The following is a 20,690-nucleotide window of genomic DNA, read 5'->3' as shown; positions in this document are numbered from 1 at the left end:
ACATGTTTGCTACATTTTTAGCATATTTTGCAAACACTTGTTAGGTTTTTGATTCTATGGTTTTAATGAAATACAACCAAATTGGTGCACAAGATTTTATTTACGTTTTTTTCTCTGCCCAAAAAAGGTACACAATCAATAAACATATTGGTCATGTTTAACAAAGGTGCTTTTAAAAACATTTTTAAAGTCATTTTATCTTTGTTTATTCAAGTAATCCACGTATTCGGACTAGGAAAACTATTTTCTAAAAAATAATTTTGAGGAATGTACCTGTGCCCGGGTTTTACCTTTTGCACGGAGTTTACCGTACAAACAGCGTGTATCCCGCCCCATCAGGACATGCGGTTAGACATAGCAAACGTACACATGAGAGGAGGCGGAGTTTACGCTGTGTCAGCCAATCACGGCAGAGAATCCGAAGCGCTCACCAAAACAGTTGCATTTCAAATTCAAACGGACGGAAACATCGGATCAAAAGGGACACTGGGTGAAGATACAGATTTGTTTTCAGGTACTTTGTTCTCAATAGATCATTTTTTGACTATCTTAACTGTTGGATAGTGGTTTAGAAGTACAGACGCTTAGACGAGAACTGCGTACTGTACTTTCATAAGTTAGAGTTAGTTCAGTGTTAAGATTAAGCTAAAAGAAGCCCACGTCAGTAACAACGCGGACGTTGGTTATTGGTGTCAGATGGATTAGTCGGGACGAGGTAATCCGTTTGCACTAAATTTAAATTATTTTTCTGCGAGTTGACCGATGTACCAGAACTTGTCCTGCCTCTGTTAGCAACACACCCTAAAAGCTCTCCTTGCACTGGACACATTTATCGCGATTAAACCTGATTTTCTCGTTTTGTTTATGCTAATTTAGCTTTCGAGACCTCTGTGTTAAGTTACACTGGATGAATTTACGCATGATACGTAAAGTCTCAAACTGTGTTTTGAGGAATTTAAGTGAGTTGAATATCTGTGTGAGATATAAACATCAATGCATTCATGTTGAATTCTGTATTATCACAAAATATTTATACTTCTGATGCTATAAATGGATCCAATATTTTATTATATATTTTAATTGTTAAAGATTTTATGCATAACTAATTGAGTTGGGGTTTTATGTCAGAAACTCTAGAAACTCAGCATGTTTGGATTGACAAGAACTTTGTGCTAATCTGTGCTAAATATATAATATTTAGATGATTAACGTTATGTTTTTGACTATTTATTTACTGATATTTGGATTTTAATGAATAGATTTGAGCAAAAATCTAAAAGCAGTATTTGTTTTGCAGATTTTCTTTTTGATACTGTACAATATTTCTTCAAACAATTCATTTTCATTCAAAACGTTAATTCATGTCAACATGTGTCATGTTTATTTTAAACTATAGATGAATGAAATAAACAAATATCAGAGAATAACAAAATTATAAGAAGTTAATATTGAAAAGTTGGATTATCTTCTCAGGTAGCCTGTGTGCTGAGTACTGCTTAGATTTCCTAACAGTTTTCACTCAGCTGATGTGTGGCTCTCCTTTAGCTTCTGCACCTTGACTACTTTTGTTTTTGTGTCTGTCTTGTAAGATTTTAGTCGCCTTTCTTCAGCCAGCTAACCAGCACTAGACTCCTGCTAGGTTGTGACCTTTCTTTTCTCTTTTGTGATTTTTCTATTTTGACCATTTCATTGTCCTCTGTCCTCAGCTGAGTATGTCCCGACTGCCAGTCATGTCATTGAAGAGAGTTCTCACCAGCAGCAGCTCTGAGAACTCCCAGGACATGGCTCCTCTGCAGGTTTGTGATAAAAATACTTCCTGCATCTCAGTTTGATTCTGTCAGAAGCTGTAGAGAAAATACTTTTGCAGTGTTTCCATTTTCATGCATAAGTTTGTGTGCAGTTTGTTTATAAACCAGGATATGTGTCAGTGATGGTTCTTTGTGTTGTCTTGTTGTGTTTTTGCAGAAGAGGATGCGTAAAGACCAGGAGCCCCGCAAACCTCAGGCAGCTGCAACCATCATAGGAGACAAGCGGCCTGCTGCTGCTGCAGCCAGAGCACCGCCCTGTACGTTACTGAAGAACTTCTCCATGTTCAGAACCTGATCACCACCAACAGCAGTGAACAGATCATATTGTCTTGCTTTAATCGTTTGGTATTTATCAACAGATAGACCAATTAGAGGTGCAGGAGCTGCCACTGTGGCTGCTGGCCCTTCCAGAGGTCAGATGTCCTGTTATTTTTGCACAATAACCCGGTGTTTGTAGCAGATGGTGGTTCTGATGGAGATGCCTGAGTATAATGTTGTGGTTCTGTTCTGTCAGGGTTCGTGAGGCCGGTTGCAGCTTCCACTGCTCCCAAAGCTGCCAACAGTAAACAACCTGCAGGAGCAAAACCTGGTGAGAAACTGTTGACTGTCGTCCACTTTACCGGGGAAAACGTCTTTTTGTTCAGTAGTACTGAACAAAATACTTCAATATATAAAATATTTGCTATTCTAGAACTTCGTTCTGTTTGGAGATGCTGATTCTGGATTATCAAAGTTATCTTTTTACTGTACATGCCATAGAAAAAAGCTGAAACATATTTTTATGGCTATACATATGTTTGAACAAGATGAGTATCATCTCATCTTGTTCAGATGACTTTAAGAATCAATACCATCTTTTTATGCTTCACTGATTGATGGATTTTATAAATGTAAAGCTGAAGCTGCTAAATTCAATCAATCAAATTTAATTTTGACTGAAAAAGTTTTAAAAACGTATGAAATTCTTGTGCAGGTGTGACTGGAGCCACTCGCCGCAAACCATGGGACCTGAAGGGTAAAGTCAATGACATGGAGGGTAAGATCCGCACCTACCAGACCAAGTACAGGTCTGTAAACGAGGAGAACGAGGCGCTGAAGGACTCCGTGACTCAAGGTCAAACCAAAGTGTCTGAGCTGGAGCAAGAAGTCAAGGGACAGAAGAGGAAAATCAGGTATGAGCAGATTATCTGGGAGAAAATGAGTTCAGTGTAGATTTTTTATTTTTATATGATGTGATGCTAACTTTGGATTCCTTGCTGGTTTAGTGAGTACGAGGCGGAGCTGCAGATGTTGTCTGGAGTTCAGAATCAGCTTGAAGAAGTGCAGAGAGAGAAGAACGTCCTCCAGAAGGAGATGTCCAATTTAGAGCAGAAATATAAGGTCATGGAGACGCTGCGGGACAGTCAGGAGACGGAGCTGCAGACTCTGAAGGTAAAGCAGAATCCTGCTCCAACCTGCTGGTTCTGGATCGGTCCAGACACCTGAAAAATATGTTACTATAACAACCACGCCTGGTTTAAAGGGTCTAACTTGTAGAGAACTGAGAAGATCTGATTTTTGTTTATGATGGGTGCTTTGAAAATATACAGAAATTAATTTTTCTTTGTTTAAGCCTGTCACAATCGCATAATAGATTAAAATAAGATTGATAATTTTCATGTGGACAACCGCTGTTGGACATGCTACCCTTTAATGTTTTTTAAATAAAAGTCCTAACTGGCACTTTTGCTTGTTTTCCCAGTCAAAACTGAATTATATTTTTTGAAAAACAAGTTTGGTTACAGACTTCATAACTTATTCATATCATTGTATTTTAATTAATTTTGGTTATATAAAATATTTTCTAGTGTTAAATGTTCTTTAGAAGTTAAAGCTTTTTTCAGTCTTGAAGAATGTAGCAGCTTCAATATGCCATTTTCACTACAACACTTGAAAAATGGTTTCAAACTGACAATATTATTGTTTACTGCAATAATTTTGAGACAATTAATCGTCCAGTGAAGTTTATTGTGACGTGCCTACTTTGTGTTTTGTTTCCTCTGCAGATGAAGCTGTCTGTGCAGGAATCAACGATGACCCGACTGCAGGCCACCCTGAGAGACAGAGAGGAAGAAGTCAGCTCCCTGAAGGAAACGGTGGCGGAGCAGAGAGACGAGCTTCACGCCGGGGAGATGGAGCGCCGGCGGCTCCACAACACCATCCAGGAGCTGAAGGTGGGTTGCTGCTCACCCTTAACGGCCCAAAAGATCCGGCTCAAATCTGTTTTATTTAACTAAGTTGAGCTGTTTGCACCAGTTAATTTAATATCTAATGTTGAATGAAGCTGAAAAGAAAATCGTTTTGTGTTTCAGGGCAACATCAGGGTGTTTTGTAGAATTCGTCCTCTAGAAGATGGAGGCCTGAGTAAACACATCCAGCTGGCAGCCAGCGACAACAAGTCCATCATGCTGGCCAAAACTGAGGAGGTGGGAATATTGTAGCAAAGATCTGCTGCTTATCGCCATGCCAACACAAAAATATCAGACTATTTAAATAGAACTTTTTTTTCTGCCCTTTAGTCTCATACGGGTAAAACGGCCGACACACAGAAGAATTATCACTTCAGTTTCGACCGGGTGTTCGGGCCTCTGGCTTCACAGCAGGAGGTGAGCAACATGCGGATGACATCAGCTCCTCGTTAACAACACCTGCTGTGATTCTGAGCGCTGCAGAAGAAAGGCCTCATGGGAAAGTTTTGTTTTCAGATCTTTGATGAGATCTCCCTGCTGGTGCAGTCGGCTCTGGATGGGTACAACGTCTGCTGCTTTGCCTACGGTCAGACAGGAAGTGGGAAAACCTACACCATGGAGGGAGAGGAAGTGGACGACACGAGGGGCGTCATTCCCAGAGCCGTGCAGCAGATCTTTAGAGCCGGAGACAAGCTGAGCTCTCAAGGCTGGGAGGTTAGCTTAGCTTCACCTGATTCAGTTGTTTTTAACGTTAACTAATGAAGTCTGCTTAGATCGTCTTTTAGTGTTGTAGTTTGGCCACCATCCTGCAGAGGGCGCCACTGGTCAACCTTGAGCAGAGCCAGTTGATACAGAAATAAAGATGGTGGGACCATAGCATAGCGGGAAAGAGAAACGGTTCAGAGTCTGGTTTGGGATGCAAAATGTACTTTATGCAGTTTTGTTTAGAAATATAAACACTCAAAAACCTCCTTAAGTTTCACGTTAATAGCGCTCAATAATGTGAATGCACTGCCTAATGATTTTTACTTTTGCAAAAGTAAAAATCAGATGTTTTGTGGCACTTGGTTACCAGAAAATACACTCATCTCTTAGCAACAGATTAACAACAAATATTGTTATTGTTCAAAAAATATAAGATTTCCTTGCAGAAAAGTGAAAATGTTTTTCTTTTTTTGTCATTGCTGGTAAATATATTATGAAACAAACATTCAATGCAAAAGTGAAAATCTAATTTATTCTTCGTGGCAATTCGTTACCAGAAAAGTTGCTCATCTCTTAACACCAAATTAATAACAAGTAATATTGTTTATAAAACATAAGCATTTTTGAAATACTGCTTATCTGCTTAGGCAAAACAAATTTACAGTTGGTGAATTTTGCAAAAGTAAAAATCAGATGTTTACTTTGTGGCACTTGGTTACCAGAAAATGCGCTCATCTCTTAGCAACCACTTAACAACAATTATTGTTTTTAAAAAAACAACATAAGATTTTCTCTGCTCATTTGAAATGCTACTTATCTTATACTACTTAAGAATTGTGCAGTTGGTGAATTTTACAGAAAAGTGAAAATGTTTGGTTTTTTTTGTCATTGGTTGTAAATATATTATAAAACAGACATTCAAAACAAAAGTAAAAATCTGATTTTTACTTCGTGGCAGTTCCTTATCAGAAAAAGTCTTTAATTTCTTAACACCAAATTAATAACAATGACTATTATTGTTTATAAAACATGAGCTCTTTTGAAAACTGCTTATCTTCTTAGACACAACAAAGGTGCAGTTGGTGAATTTTGCTAAAGTAAAAATCAAATGTTTACTTTGTGGCACTTGGTTGCCAGAAAATGCGCTCATCTCTTAGCAACAGATTAACAACAAATATTGTTATTGTTCAAAAAACGTAAGATGTGATGCTCTTATTTTGACAGCCCAAACTTATTGTCTGTTCAGGAGCATCAAGTTTCATGAGTCATATGGCACTTACTGTTTTTACTCTTATGTATATTAAGTTTTCCGTCAAGGTGGCGTCACTGCAGTTCTAAAATTCTGCTCAGCCCTTTTCTGTACTTACTGTTTTCCGCCATCTCTGTAGTTCTCTACATCTCTGTAGTTCTCTACATCTCTGCTCTCCTCAGTGTTTCTTATGGTAATTAATCTTCTCTGAAAACTGTCATGTGAGACACAAAGCGCCAGACAAAATTCTCTGTTTTTGAGTCTGACACAAAACAGTGACAGTTAGAATTTGTTTTGATTTGAATTTGGCCCGTTTTTCGCTACTTATGTCGCCATGGTTACTCGAAATGCCAACAAAAGTAATAGCGCCCCTCACGGGATCGAGCCGTACATTTTCAAATATACATTGTGAAGGACAGGCAGCGGAACGAGCCGCATGAACAGTGAAAGGAAGCGAGGGGTTCTGGTCCGATTCTTCTTACGTTACCAGAAAACACAATCAAGAGCAGAAGTCAGAACCAGGGTACATTATGCAGCACAACAGTATTTTCATATGATGGACATATTTACTCCTGGTTTTACATAGTTTGTCCATTTAGACCAGATCCTGAAAAATGATTTTCTTCAACCTTGAACAGAACAATAACTTATTGAGAAACCGCAATTTAAAATTTCTTTTTGCTCAGTATATAGTACAGCTGACAAAATAATGTTAAAATGTAAAGATTTTTTTTATTCAGCATATTATGAAAAAATTAACTCTTTATGTTATGGAAAGACTGTTGACCCTCTTGATACAAGGGAACCCTCAGGTTTTTGAGAAAGTTGCCACATGTGAGTCATTAGTCAATCAATCAGCTTGAGATTAACTCATTAATCAATAACTTGCATCCCTATCAGAAATGTCAAGTCACTTTTTTCTTTTTTTATAGTTTCTGATGTCTATTAATTCACTGAAACTGTTTTCAAACTCTAAATAAATGTTGAAACCTGTTTGTGTTTTCATGTCTAATGAAAACTTCCTGCTCTCTAACTTTTAATCCGTTTCGTTCTCAGTTCACCTTCACTGCGAGTTTTGTTGAAATCTACAACGAGACCCTGCGGGACCTCCTGTACACCGGCAAGGCCAGCAAGAGGCCCGAACACGAGATCCGAAAGACGGCCAGCAGCGACGTGACCGTCACCAACCTGACCTACCAGAAGGTCCACACCGAGGATCAGGCACGGCTCCGTCTGAGGATCCTGGTTCTGCAACACCGTCAGAGACCAAAATGTAAAGACTTACAGAAAATCTTCTGCTTTTTCCTTCAGGTTCTTGGTTTGATCGCTTTGGCCAAAGAGAACCGCTCCACGGCCCAGACGGCCGTGAACGATCGCTCCTCCCGCTCACACTCGGTGTTCCAGCTGCAGATTGAGGGAGCGAACGCTGGCAGGGACATCAAATGCAAGTGTGAGTGTTTTTATCTCCAAATGATGGAGTTGAGTTCACCTTTTATACTTAAAATATTACTTTTGATTGGTTGGAACAATCTGCTCTTTCTGATTATTTCAAGCAGAACTGTAGATTTTCAGACTCACCAAGAAAGCTGCTGGAGTGGGCTGACATTTCAGTTTGATTAGATATGAAACACTCAAATTTAATCTCTTTCCTGTCATTGAATGCATCATATATAAATGTTACCAGGTTGTAGCAACAACACTCTTTAGTGGGGAAGAGGATAAGTTTTTCATTGAGGATCTAAAATTAGGTCAGTGGAAGCAGAGATGTAAGAAGTTGTTTCAAATGAGAATATTTTCTACCACATCTCAGAACGTTTCTTCCATTCATTTAGACTGAAAAGAGCCAGAAGTTTTGTAGATGAAGGATCAATAAGGATATAAATAGTTCCTCTGTTTTATCATTTTACACCTTCAGTCTTTTTCATCAAACATCTTTCATTTAGAAAAGCTGGAATGCTTTTGGAGATGTTGGAGTTTAGACATTTTAAATGTTTTTGTTTTCTACTTGGACCAGAAAATGTATCCATACTCAATAAATCTAAGGAAAGATTGTTTTAGTAATACTAGTCATGCCAATTTCAATTATTGCTACTAAACGATTATTAAAGCTGGTTAACTTTCTATCTTTTCTTTCCTTTGTGATTTCTGCTCCTGATATAAATACCATAAAAAGAAAAATATAAAAAGTTGTACTGTAATGTTAACATAAGTGTCTGTGTTATTCCTAAAGACAAATCAAAACTTTACAAAAACTGAGGTTATAAATCGGCTCCAGAATTTAATTGCTGCACCTGTTCAGGTGTTATGAACTGAATGGTTTCCTGACTGATCCTGGTTTCCACGGTTACAGCCACTCTTTGCCTGGTGGACCTGGCCGGCAGCGAGCGAATGATGAAGAGTCAGTCTCAGGGAGAGCGCTTCAAGGAGATGACGTCCATCAACAGCTCCCTGTCCAACCTGGGCATCGTCATCATGTCTCTGGCCAACAAGGTGAGTCTGACCTGAAGTGATTTATTCACAAGATGAGCCACTTTTCATTCTGCTTCTAAAACAAAACAATGTTTCAGGAGAGCCACATCCCATACAGGAACTCCAAGCTGACCTACCTGCTGCAGAACTGCCTCGGAGGAAACAGCAAAACGTGAGTTCTTCATCGTCTACCCTGCAAAAGTCACTCGTCTGTTTAAAAGATGCTTTATTTGAAAGATATTAATCAAATTATCTGAAGAAGCATCAGCCGTGTTGCTGTGACTTTTAAAGCATGGTTTCTGATGGTTTTATTGTTTCGACTCCAGGTTGATGTTCGTGAACATTTCTCCAGAGTCGGACAGCTTTGGAGAAACACTCAACTCTCTGAGGTTTGCCAGCAAGGTCAGTCAATTTGGTCTGAATTATTTACCATGAAATAAAAAATGTTTTTCTAATCCGCAGAGACATGATTTCACTAAAACATTGTTTAGTCAGTTTGTGGAAACATGGCTGATATTGAGGCTTTTATTATCCAGTGATTCATAGTTGGATGAATCATTCATGTTTATCACCGTCCTGATGAGTTGCTGTATAAATACAGCTGAATGTTCAGTTCTACCATAAAAAGCTTTTAAAATTATTTTTGTTTTGCTGTTTCTCCAGGTGAACGATTGCGTCATCGGCACAGCGAGTTCCAACAAGAAGTAGATCCAAGTTTTTACATAAACGTCTTTTTTTTTCTACTTTATTGCTATAATCAGTCTGTAAGATGTTTGTACTCGATTTCTCTCTTTGCTGTTCGGAGTTTAATCTGGTGCCAGATTCATATGAAATGAAAGCTTTGGTAAATTCTCAGGGCCTCTTGGTAATCACTAACAGGTTTTAATGTTTGTTTCTCTCACCAGTCTGTGTAAATTGGGCCATATGTACATATTTGTCTGTTTTTAACCTCTTCAGTTTTAACTCAGACATTAAATATCCATCACTGGTGTTTTTAGGAAAAAAGGTCCTTTTTATTCAGTAATTTCTGATTTTTTTTAAAAAGTATGAATAAATGAAGAACATCTGCAAATAAATGTATTGATGTCTTTATTCTTGTAATTAAATTTCTATAACTAATAGTGTTTGGTTCAACCTGCAGCAGTGATAGATATTTACTACTAAACTAGATTTAAACTGTTACACTGTTCTAAGCTTTTACTATTATTTTGTGTTTTTCCTTTTACAATATGTTTAATTAGTATTATAAATGCATTTATTTTGTTTTCTTATGTGCATCCAAAGATCTGATCATATTAAAAATATTCCACTTTGACTGATTTTGAGTAATACTTTATTTATTTTTAAATTTAAACATATAATACCAATAACTGCTGTATAATAGCAGGATTTTGCTCCGTTGTGGTTTGAACTGGAGCCAATTTTGGATGAAATATAAGATTTACATCAACTCTAAAGAATTTTTAAATATAAATTTAATTTCCCTTTGAGATAAATAAACTATTTTTGAATTTCAATAATAAGTTGACTTTAATGGGTTTCAAAACAAAAGTAAATGGAGGACTTATGTCGGATGTAGAAAATATTTCACAACATAAAATTAACTCAGTGGTGCAGATAAATGGCTGCAATATTTGATTGTTTACATGTACAAAATGGAAAGAAACGTATTAATAAACCCAGAGCAGTTAAGATGCTTCTTGTGATGTCATCACAGCAGCATTAGGTGGTTTATTTCTTTTTCTTCAGTTCGCTTTTGAAAACGTATTTTTTGTTCAATTCTGCAGCGGAAATTCGTGCTTCTTTACTCAGCTGTAATTTTACTCCGGACATTTGTTAGTGGAGGATGAAAAACCGACTGGAAGCTTTAAAAATATGTGAAAATATATATATATATATTTTTGTGGTAGTTTCAAGATTTTATATATATTTATTAAATCTCCATATCCTTTCTGCCATTATCAGCGTCTTTATTAAAGCTTTGCTTTACATATGTGATTTTCTGTCGGCCAAAGTCTGGCCCGCCTGTCTGGAATGGCCTTAAAGGCGCAGAGTCGCTGTCTGCAGCCGCAGGGATCCGACGGGCAGCGGGTTCGGTGAAAATGCGCCAGGAAGTTCTGGTTCTGGGTGACCTGGCAGCGGTTCCTGCCCTCGGCTCCCCCACACACCGGACCTCTGAGGGCAGCAGGGACTGAAACGGTGAGCCGAACCTGCTGCTTTTACCTCAGCCTGGCGAGCTAACTGCGGCTAGCAGGCTAACCTCACAGCTGTAGTGATGGAGTCTGACGCTGTTCCAGATGTTTGACAGATGTTTCTGTCAGACTGGAGCTGGCAGTCTCACTCAGGACATGATAACAGATCAGTCTGGGATGTGCAGCTCTGTAAGTGTCACCTGACTCTGGTTTTAGGCTGGTTTTCTCCTTCACTCTGCAGTAAAGTGTTGTTATCAGTGAAGAACCTGCAGAGATGTGCAGCTTTCTGTGAAGTCAACCTGTTAAACTACAACAACAGTCAGTAAATATGATCTGCTGCTTTGTGTCTGATGGGGGATGCATGACATGCAATAGAAAGAAATGTAGAAACACCTGGTTATAAAGGAATGAGTCTGTTGCTGAGTGATCATCTGCAGAATATTTTAGTTAAATGTTGAAAATATTTAATATTAAAGAACATATTTGCATGTTTGCATGCAAATCTCAGCTTGATTCTGTATAGTTTGGTTAATTTATGTAAACTGAGAATGCATGCACTGGTTTGCATAATAAATTTTTCTTCTCTTCAGCTGAACTGAAGTAAACAATACTTTAGCTTCAAAGCAGTAATTATTTGTTTTTAAATTACATTTTCTAGTTAAAGAGACTGGTAGCTGAATATGGATGGGACTAACTGAACAAAATTCTGCATGAAAATTGCATGTTCTCCTAGTGCATGCATGGGTTCTCTCTGGGTACTCTAACTTCCTCTGACGTCCAAAAACACGTCTGTTTGGTTAACTGGTTTCTTAAAATTAGTCTGAAAGGTGAGTGTGTCTCTGTGATGGAGTGGTGACCACTGCAACGTGTAGCCTGTGTTTTGAATGATGACAGGATCTCTTCTGATGAGATTGAGATGCAAACACAGGGGAAAAAACAAAGTGGCACAAGGTAGGAAAAAAAGGGTATCAGAATTAAGCCTTGTGGTACGACCCCAGGAGAGGTTAGGAGAAGTGAAAATAAAGTCATTAATACTGGCATAAAAACTTCAACAAAGAGTCTGAAATTTGATGGTTTCAGACTCCAGGATCCTGACAGTTTTCCTCCTGCAGATGCAGTCGGTTCCCATGGAGGTGGGGAGCAGCAGCGGCTCAGGCGGGTCGGCGGTGGAGGTCAGCTTCCCCGGCGCTCAGACCTCGGTGCTGGACAGCCTCAACCGGCAGAGAGAGGACGGCAGTCTGTGCGATCTGTCCATCCACGTTCAGGGACACGTCTTCAAGGCGCACCGCTGCGTCCTGGCCGCGTCCTCGCCCTACTTCCATGACCAGGTGGGGGAGTTTGACCCAAATGGTTCTGAGGCAATCAAATAATTAATTAAAAGTCTTTATAGGAAGATTTGAATGCTAGAAAATAAGCTAAATGGTTGTTTTTCTATTAATTCTGAATAAATTATGTCATGTTTTCATTCTTCAGGTGATTATAAATCACCCACTGTCTTATTTTTCAATTATATTTACTTAAAATGAATATTCTTGAAGTTGGGGTGGAAGATATGGACTTAATTCTTTATCACAATATTTTATGGTAATATTGTGATAATAAAAATTTCAATAACTATTTATTACTTGTTTTATGTAACTATAGTTGTGACTGCATGGAATAGCGTTCATAGCCTCACAATTACAAAGTATTTAAGACACCAGACACATTAAGAAATCTGATTTGTTTCACTAAAATGCACAAATTTAATCATATTTTCATATTTATTGAAACAACATTATTCAACAAACACTGGAGAAAAATAGTAAACTTACAATCTGGATTTTAAACACCATGTATTGGAATTTATTGTGACAAAGATCAATCAAAATCTTAAATAAAATTTATTATGATAAACGATAAATGTCCATCCCTAACAGCCACTGTCACGTTTTAGCGCAGTGACGGCATATTAAGATTTTGTGAAAAGAATATTTAGCTAAATTTCTAACCTTTAAAATGGGGAATCATTTTTTTAAAATGTTTTTATTTACAATCTTTCACTTTAATATTAATGTTTCACACAATTGGCGCCCCCTGGTGGTGATAAAAATACATCATCTTTCACATCAAGTGATTTTGAGGGAATTTTAAACATCATTAATTGGAATTTATCATGACAACGATGTATCAAAATGTTATAATGATAAGAAATTTATCACAATAAATGATACAATAACCTTTAAAATGAGAAATCTATATTTGCTTTTTTTTAGAAAGTTTTCTTCTACAGTCTTTGTTTTATAAATGTTTTACAAATTTGGCGCCCTCTAGTGATGATAAAAACACAGAACCTTCCACGTAAAGTGGTTTTAAACATTAGTTGGAATTTATCGTGAATCAATGATGAATCAAAATCAAAATATTATCATAATAAATGCCCACTTCTGTCTGGAAGCAGCTTAACCCTGACCTTTTGACCTTTTCCAGGTGCTGCTGAAGAACATGTCGACGGTCTCCATCCCCGCGGTGATGGACCCGCTGGCGTTCGAGAGCGTCCTGAGCTGCGCCTACACCGGCCAGCTGCGGATGCTGCGTGACGACATCGTTAACTACCTCACGGTGGGCAGCGTGCTGCAGATGTGGCACATCGTGGACAAATGCACCGAGCTGCTGAAGGAGGGCCGCGCCGCAGCGGCAGGAGGAGGAGGAGGAGCAGCGCAGGACGCAGCAGGTGGAGGCGGAAGTTCGGCCAATCCCGGCTGCAGCAGCAGCAACAGTGAAGCTGGTGGAACTGGGACCACAGGTGGTGTCCTGGTTGTAGAGCCCAACGACCCCCAGAGGGTCCCCCAACCCTCCAGCCGTCCCTCGGTGAGCGAGAGCCAGTCGCCCAGCAGCACCAACTACTTCAGCCCCCGAGACGGGAGCAGCTTCCTGGGGGGAGGCGCAGCGGCAGGGGGGGCCTCTCTGGATGGAGGCAGGGCCAGTAACACCCCCAGCTACTGCACCCCATCAGGGGGAGAGGAGGCCCTGCTCATAGAGGAGGAGGAGGGGGAGGAAGAGGAGGAGGAGGTCATGTACCACCACAGGAAGAGAGGAAGAGGAGGAGGCAGCGGGAGGAGGAAGAAAGTCAGCTCGGTGTTGGAGCAGGAGGTCGGAGTCAGCGACAGCTTCGGCGTTTCCTCCTATCAGGTCAGATTTCAACTTTGAGGGAGATGCAGGAATTATGATTAATAAAATAATTGTTAACTAGTCAGGGCAATAATTAAGAAATATACAAAAAAATTAATTTAATCTTACATTTTTTTCTTTCTTTTAATCTTAAATTTTGCATTTAAGATGAAAAAAACACACCTGTCTGTAAATCTGTTCTACCCAGAATTACTATCAGTTTTAACTTCATCTGGTTCAAATTCTGTAACTGAAACAAAAAAATTTCTCCCATTAAGCATCTTTTCCTGTCCAGTTATTAATTGGTTAGTTAAAAAATAATCACCAGATCATTTCTACACTGTATTGATGTTAAGTCAAGCAGAAAACTTGAGCTTACATGTTTTTGTGCTGCAGTTGCAGCATCTACTGCAACAAATGATGAAGGTTACACTAAAATCCCGCGACTGCATTTATAACATGTTTATTTTTCTGATTTAAAAAGGGAATTATTTGTTTATTGGAATCTTTTAATGTACTTTTAATATTGCGTAAAAAGGCTTGAAAGATTTGTAGAATGTGGTAATTTATTTTGTCCCACTAATCATCAGAATAATCGATTACTAAAATAATCTTTAGTTTACTTTAGTAATAAATATCAGGCCGTATTTTACATCTGTGTCCCTCTGCAGGACGGCGAGGATTCTGAGGCGGCGCTGCAGAAACGTCCCACCTACAGCCAGCCCAGCATCATGCCGCGCAAGCAGTGGGTGGTGGTGAAGACGGAGCGGACGGAGGACGACGACCTGATCGTCGTGTCCGGAGAGGAGGGCGGTGAGGATGAGGAGGACGAAGACGAGAGGGAGATGGAGCTGGTTAGGGAGCGAGGGAACTTCAACATCTCCAACATCAGGAGCCTTTCAGCGGAGCTGGCGGGCCGAGCCGAGAGCGACATGGACTCACAGGTCAGCCGGTACCAGAGTCCGGTTCCTGCAGCTTTAATCCGAAACTATTCACAACAATTTACATTCAGGCAGATTACAAACAGGATTAGGATTTTATTGGACAGATCAACATAAAGTGGTGATAACTATATAATTTTGTTTTTACAATAAACTATCTGAAAAGTGTGGCTTTTTTTTAATTCAGCCCCCTTTATTATGATACCCCAAAAGTAAACTGAGACCTTCTTTCTTTCTACTTACAAATTGAACACGAGTTTTTTTATTTTAGTTTGTGTAAGATATTAAAAAACTGGGAATTTAGTTAAATATTCTGTGGAACCTAAAGTTGTAATATTTTACTTTTATAATAAAAAAAGATTTTTACATATTTGTTAAAATTGTCTCCATGTCGTTACAGTTTATTATGAGACAGATAATCTGTGGCAGATCGATCTCCTCCCTGAGCTACTATTGCTGTCTGAAGCAACGCACAGCTCCCGGCCAAAAACAACCAATCAGAGCCAAGCGGAGGATCTCATCGCTGTCAATCAACCTCATGTACTCTCTGCTCGAGGTTGATGGCCATGGTTGGTGGCCATGCTAACTAGTCTGAGCATTCACAGTAGGCTATGCTAGCAGTGCCAAAGGGAGGGTGATTGACAGCAGTAAGACCCACCTCCTGGCTCTGATTGGTTGGTTCTAGTCGGTGCTGGAAGAGTTAATCTGTTTTTACAGATTATCTGTCTCATGAAAAACTGTCACAGCAAGATGACAGTTTAAATAAATATGTAAAAAAAAAGTCTTTTATAAAAGTTACAGATCACAGCTTTAACATGCCATCACTATGGTGAAGCATGGTAGTGGCAGCATCATGCTGTGGGTTTTCTAGAATCAGTTCTATGATTTAGTCAATAACAGATCTGACCTCTGACCTTTTCCTGCAGGTGGATTACTGCCAGTCATCAGAGGACTACCTGAAGTTTGAGGGCAGCCTGATCGAGCAGACGTTAGCCCAGCACCTTCATGACGGCGCCGCGGGTCAGAACCAGAGCGCCAACCGGGCCGTGTCGGCCCTGCTGGGTCAGGTCCAGTCCGCCGCCTCGGCCCGGGCGCAGCTCTTCCCTCTGGACATGCAGGGGAACCAGATCCTGCTGTACAGCCAGGCGTCCGGCCTCGCCCTGGACCCGGCCGCACCGCCGCTGGGCGTGGCCGCCGGCATGATGGGCGGAGCCTCTTTCAAAACGCCCGGCCTGGAGCACGGCGCCGTCCAGCTGCAGACCGGATTGGGTCCGGACTGTTCTGACGGTGGCGGGGTCGGAGGCGGAGCCGGCGGCTCCGGAGGAACCGCCAAGGTGTTCATGTGTCACTGTGGGAAAACCTTCACCCACAAGAGCATGCGGGACCGGCACATCAACATGCACCTGGACCTGCGGCCGTTCCACTGCCCCGTCTGCGCCAAGAAGTTCAAGATGAAGCACCACCTGACGGAGCACATGAAGACCCACACCGGCCTCAAGCCCTACGACTGCCTGGGCTGCGGCAAGAAGTTCATGTGGCGCGACAGCTTCATGAGGCACCGCTCGCACTGCGAGAGGCGCGGCGCCGACGGCGACACGGCGGGGGGCGGCGAGGGAGGGAGGCGAGGAGGAGGAGGGGGAGAGGAAGGCCCGGACTTCAACGCCTCCACCCACCTGCTGCTGTCTGCCGCTGACGGAGGTCAGGGAGGAGCAGCCAGAGGAGGAGGAGCGTCTGCAGCTGCTGCTGGACAACATGGCGGAGGAAGCAGTCACCATGGCAACACCATGGCCGCTGCCACAGGGACGATGCTGGGGGCCGTCTCCCAGAGTCCAGGTCTGGATCACGGATCGGGAATGTTCGGAGGGCTGGGATTGGCTAGAGGTGTGTGTGAGGAAGACGTGTGTGAGGTCAGCGCAGACGGAAGCAGCGTGACTTAAACCGGAGCTGAGGGAACCAATGGGAGCCCGGGTCTGATGGTTCTGATGGTTCTAATGGTTCTGAAGGTTCTGAAGGTTCTAATGGTTCTGAAGGTTCTGAAGGTTCTAATGGTTCTGAAGGTTCTGGTGTTTCTGATGGTTCTGGTGTTTCTGATGGTTCTGGTGGTTCTGATGGTTCTGAAGGTTCTGGTGGTTCTGATGGTTCCTGCTGCTGTTTTATCCTGGAAAAAGAGAAGAAGAAGAAAATGCACTTTGTTGAAACTCCTGTTGGAGAAATAATCTGAAGAACCTGGAGATTCGGATCGGCCTTCCTGGTGGTTCGGTTTCAGTTACTTTTGACTTAAATGACCCGGTTCTTTTGCACAAACAGAATTGAAAAGTGGCCTCATCAGAACGGACCGTCGCCTCAGAATAAGCTGTTAGCTTCTAATATTCTAAGATGATCTGAAAGTTTATTTTTCTCTGGGTTTGTTGGGGGGAAACCAGAAGGCTGCTGGTTTCTGTGGGAAAACGTTCCAGTTTGCTGTGATTCCTCTGCAGCTTCGTATCGTGACCCTGTTGCTGTGCTCAGATAAAAACCTGCAAGACTAATTAGAAATAGAAACATTTATATTACATTCATGTAATATTTTTCCTCTGCTCTCTGCAGCAGATTAAACTGATACTCATAATTCATCCAGATTCATCTCAGTCAGGCATTTTAATGGATTATTCTAAGATATTTTCCACACAAGTTTGTGATTTTGTGAAGCTTAAATTTGGATGATAAAATTGGAACAAAAAATCAAACTTACATTAATATAAATTGCTGCAACTTTGACCTTTAGGGGGCGACAAAGCATCATTTTTAACTTTCTTACTTTGTTCTTTCTGCTTTAGCACTTTGAAAATTATAATAGTATTATTTCTATACATATTTAAATATATGTACTATAAGCAGCTCATAGTTCAGTTTTATTCTGGTGTTGCCTGTTTTGAACAAATGAAGCGATTCTTTAATGTCAGCTGGATGTTCAGGAATGTTCAATAAAGGAAAAAAAGAACTGGTCATTTAGAAGCATAATTTATTATTATTATTATTTTTTTACATCATGTTTCATAGTTTTTCTTAACATGTTCTAGTCCAGAGGTTTTTTACATCCCAGTTGATTTTCAGGTCCTGCTTTATGTGAGCATATTTTAAAATATGATATATATTCATTACAAGTATATGGAAAACATAAGATGAATAAATTTGGGGTTTTTTACACTCATAAACCTGCTTGTTTAAAAATAAATTTCATAAACTAGAACGATTACAATTACAAAGCAGCCTACAGTATTTATATTTTACAGGCTGTTTGTTTTGATATTTGGCCAATTAGAGAAAATCTAAGTAAATTCTTGTACCTTGTTTCAAGTACATATTATAGATATTTATAATATAAACTAGATTTTATACATTCTTTTGTGTTTTAGTGCTCTTGTTTTGAACATAATGAATATTTGTTGATCTAAGTGCATTTTGATGGAAAAAGCTGTGATTTGGTTCCTTTTTAGTTGAAGTACTGATTCTGTTATGAAGAGATAATCAGTTTAAACTTTAAAAGGTCTTTAAACTTAAATTTGAAAGATTTAATTAGAGAAAATAAATGTTTAAGCTCTTAGGAAAGGTTTCAAAGTAAGATATTATCTTTATATTTTGAGTTTAGACACAAAGATAAAAACAAATCTGTTGTTTTTTAACACGTATTGAAACTAATCTGATTAAAATGTGAGCTTATCGTGAGCTAATATGTTTGGTGACAGACATTATTATAGTTATTCTGAGTTTTTTGTACCTGTTTCTATTACAAAATCTGTTTTTCATTATCTTTATCTCATTAATTAATCAGACACCGTAACAGAATCATTAATTTTATTGATACATTTAATAAGACACATTCCAGTGAATACCTTAAGCACTGTCATATTTTAATAATTAGCATGCTAACCACGTCAACAGGAATGAATCTTTTCAACAGATTTATTTTGTACTTGTAGAGCCAAAATCGTCCACCAGCGGGCGCTGTATAGTTATATTCAGACCGATTCTCTCAGTCTGAGGAAGCCGCTACATATAAAGACACGCTAATATAGTAGAACATATCACACACATATTAACACTAATAGCATATTTAAAGTTTTTCCTTTTTGTGTTTTATATTTGTCTTTGCAGAAGTCTGCCCCTTGTGGCCGTCGCTGGTACTGTTACTACCTGGAAATAGAAATGTGAAGATCAACTTTTCAAAATGTGATTTTTATTTTTACTAACACTAAACAGAAACCTATTTCATGTGTGAATGAACTATTATTTTTATTTTATAAATGACTTCTGAAGCCTTTGAAGATGCTCTAAGTTTGCGTTTTACCTTCTGTGAAGGTTCGGTTTGGTTTCCACGGTTTGGTCTGAGTGTTGGTGGGATGTGCAGTGGTTCCTCCGTGGTGTTCATCAGAGAGGAAGATGAATGTCTGAAATGTTTCTCATGAGTGCAGTGAACCCGTCATGTTGCACCAACACTGTTAACATTTGCATAAAGAGATTAATGTGAGTCATGATGCAAGCACAACACAATTTGTATATCTGGGTGAGAAGTGGAGGAAATTTACTTTGTGTTTGATAAAAATGTCTGCAGCAAAGTCAGATTAAAGTAAAAACTGATATCTCTGCAACACATGGAGTGTTCTAAATGCAGTAACAAAAATATTTATTTAAGATCATAAAGATGATAAAACACCCTGAACCAAAGATAATTTGATCAGTTTAAGGTTAAACAAACAGTCTGAGAATATTTGTGCAGCTTGTTGTCTCTCAGATGTTCTCTTGCAGACAGAGCGCTCACTTCATAAAGCTGAAATCTGCCACTTAAAATCCTAATAAATCATTTCATGTTTTTGTAAATTAAATCCTCCTATTGACCAGCTGATTGTTGTACAGAAAATCACAGAGTAGAACTAATCATGTAAAATATTCCAGTGCATCAATATTAACCTCTTCCATGTACTGATATTATGGACTAATAAATTATTTAAAAAATAGATATATATCTTTGGTCTGGATTGATTTAATCTTTTTTTTCTATTAAACCTGGTCAAATCTACTTTCTACCAGAAAATCCTACAGGAACATTTCTAAAAATCATAAAGCCCAGTTGAGTTACGGTGCAAAATAATCATCAAAGTTTGTCTCTAAACGGCTCAAAATATCCAAAATAAAGGTTTTGGAGTCTAACTGAGTTCTGTTATGATATTAAACCTGTTGCTTTTGCTTGAAAACTGTAAAATATCACTGAATTAAAGCAATTCTTCAAAGCAGAGCAGGTCAATTTTCTTCAGACATATTTTGAATTAATATGAGTTATAACAATTAATTTCTCGTTTTGCATAAAGTATTTTTTCAATTTGAATAAAAAACTCATTGCCAGATATCACAACTGCATGACAGCAGCTGTTGCTGCAACTGCCACCACTTTTCACACAGAGCCGGATTGTTTTGGAAAAGATAAATCAATAAACTATTTTTTACTCAGACTATGTAGTCTGATATAATCTTTAGTTTTAAGAGTAGAAACATTGAAATGGGACAAAAAAAGGGGGAAAACAGCAGAAATCCACCAGAGGGGTGAAAACTTTCTCACATTACCATCTATTTAAGATTCTCTAGCACTATAATTTACCAATCAATTTTTACATTTTCTTCAAACAACTCCATTGATTAATAAAATATGCCACACATTATTTAAGAATGAAAGACACAAAAACTGTTTTATAGCTATTTTTATTATTTATCTTCATATCAAAGTAAAAAAAGAAAAATATTTCACAGTGAATGAAAGGAAATTTGTCTGGACAGAGGAGGAGAGTCTGTAGCAGAAACACAACGATTCACATCCTTAAACTCTGAAAAGAGTTTTTACCCCCAGAAAGAGAAATTCACCTGCAAGGTAAAATCTAATCAATAAGTTTTTAATCCTGGGATAGAAAACCTGAAGA

The 20,690-nt window shown here is 39.1% G+C and overlaps 2 protein-coding genes and 1 long non-coding RNA gene across 4 annotated transcripts; 2 read left to right on the top strand and 1 right to left on the bottom strand.

Annotated features, from left to right (window-relative positions):
• The first annotated feature begins 382 nt into the window (after positions 1 to 382).
• On the top strand, positions 383 to 9,535 carry kifc1 (kinesin family member C1). 2 transcript variants are annotated; one of them, XM_028035790.1, is made up of 17 exons: positions 383 to 514; positions 1,707 to 1,796; positions 1,966 to 2,065; positions 2,168 to 2,221; positions 2,323 to 2,397; positions 2,782 to 2,980; positions 3,074 to 3,239; positions 3,854 to 4,021; positions 4,160 to 4,273; positions 4,367 to 4,453; positions 4,553 to 4,750; positions 7,047 to 7,211; positions 7,302 to 7,440; positions 8,341 to 8,480; positions 8,558 to 8,631; positions 8,786 to 8,861; positions 9,123 to 9,535. In XM_028035790.1, exons 2-17 carry the CDS (start codon positions 1,713 to 1,715, stop codon positions 9,165 to 9,167), a joined length of 1,884 nt encoding a protein of 627 aa, XP_027891591.1. In that variant the 5' UTR covers positions 383 to 514; positions 1,707 to 1,712; the 3' UTR covers positions 9,168 to 9,535. The 2 variants fall into 2 exon arrangements, with proteins under 2 accessions (XP_027891591.1, XP_027891592.1); XM_028035791.1 differs by lacking the exon at positions 383 to 514 and adding an exon at positions 564 to 715.
• Positions 8,244 to 8,710, bottom strand: LOC114155747 (uncharacterized). The gene is made up of 2 exons (XR_003597822.1): positions 8,597 to 8,710; positions 8,244 to 8,491 (listed from the first exon to the last, which is right to left on the bottom strand). It is a non-coding gene; the product is annotated as an uncharacterized LOC114155747 (long non-coding RNA).
• Positions 9,536 to 10,371: 836 nt separating the features above from the next.
• On the top strand, positions 10,372 to 16,815 carry zbtb22b (zinc finger and BTB domain containing 22b). The gene is made up of 5 exons (XM_028036755.1): positions 10,372 to 10,658; positions 11,764 to 11,979; positions 13,121 to 13,822; positions 14,473 to 14,745; positions 15,669 to 16,815. Exons 2-5 carry the CDS (start codon positions 11,764 to 11,766, stop codon positions 16,677 to 16,679), a joined length of 2,202 nt encoding a protein of 733 aa, XP_027892556.1. The 5' UTR covers positions 10,372 to 10,658; the 3' UTR covers positions 16,680 to 16,815.
• Positions 16,816 to 20,690: the final 3,875 nt, after the last annotated feature.

Source organism: Xiphophorus couchianus, chromosome 13 (genome assembly GCF_001444195.1).
Source record: "Xiphophorus couchianus chromosome 13, X_couchianus-1.0, whole genome shotgun sequence".
NCBI lineage: Eukaryota > Metazoa > Chordata > Actinopteri > Cyprinodontiformes > Poeciliidae > Xiphophorus > Xiphophorus couchianus.
The sequence above is the reverse complement of the archived record's forward strand: the minus strand, read 5'-3'. Positions and strand labels throughout refer to the sequence as shown.

Bases quoted from the DNA above. Each gene is read 5' to 3' on its own strand.
- kifc1 (XM_028035790.1), top strand. From the start codon at position 1,713: ATGTCCCGACTGCCAGTCATGTCATTGAAGAGAGTTCTCACCAGCAGC. The intron at 2,066-2,167 runs GTACGTTACTGA...ATTTATCAACAG, and splicing joins TGCAGCCAGAGCACCGCCCT to ATAGACCAATTAGAGGTGCA. The intron at 8,481-8,557 runs GTGAGTCTGACC...ACAATGTTTCAG, and splicing joins TCATGTCTCTGGCCAACAAG to GAGAGCCACATCCCATACAG.
- zbtb22b (XM_028036755.1), top strand. From the start codon at position 11,764: ATGCAGTCGGTTCCCATGGAGGTGGGGAGCAGCAGCGGCTCAGGCGGG. The intron at 13,823-14,472 runs GTCAGATTTCAA...GTCCCTCTGCAG, and splicing joins TCGGCGTTTCCTCCTATCAG to GACGGCGAGGATTCTGAGGC. The intron at 14,746-15,668 runs GTCAGCCGGTAC...CTTTTCCTGCAG, and splicing joins AGAGCGACATGGACTCACAG to GTGGATTACTGCCAGTCATC.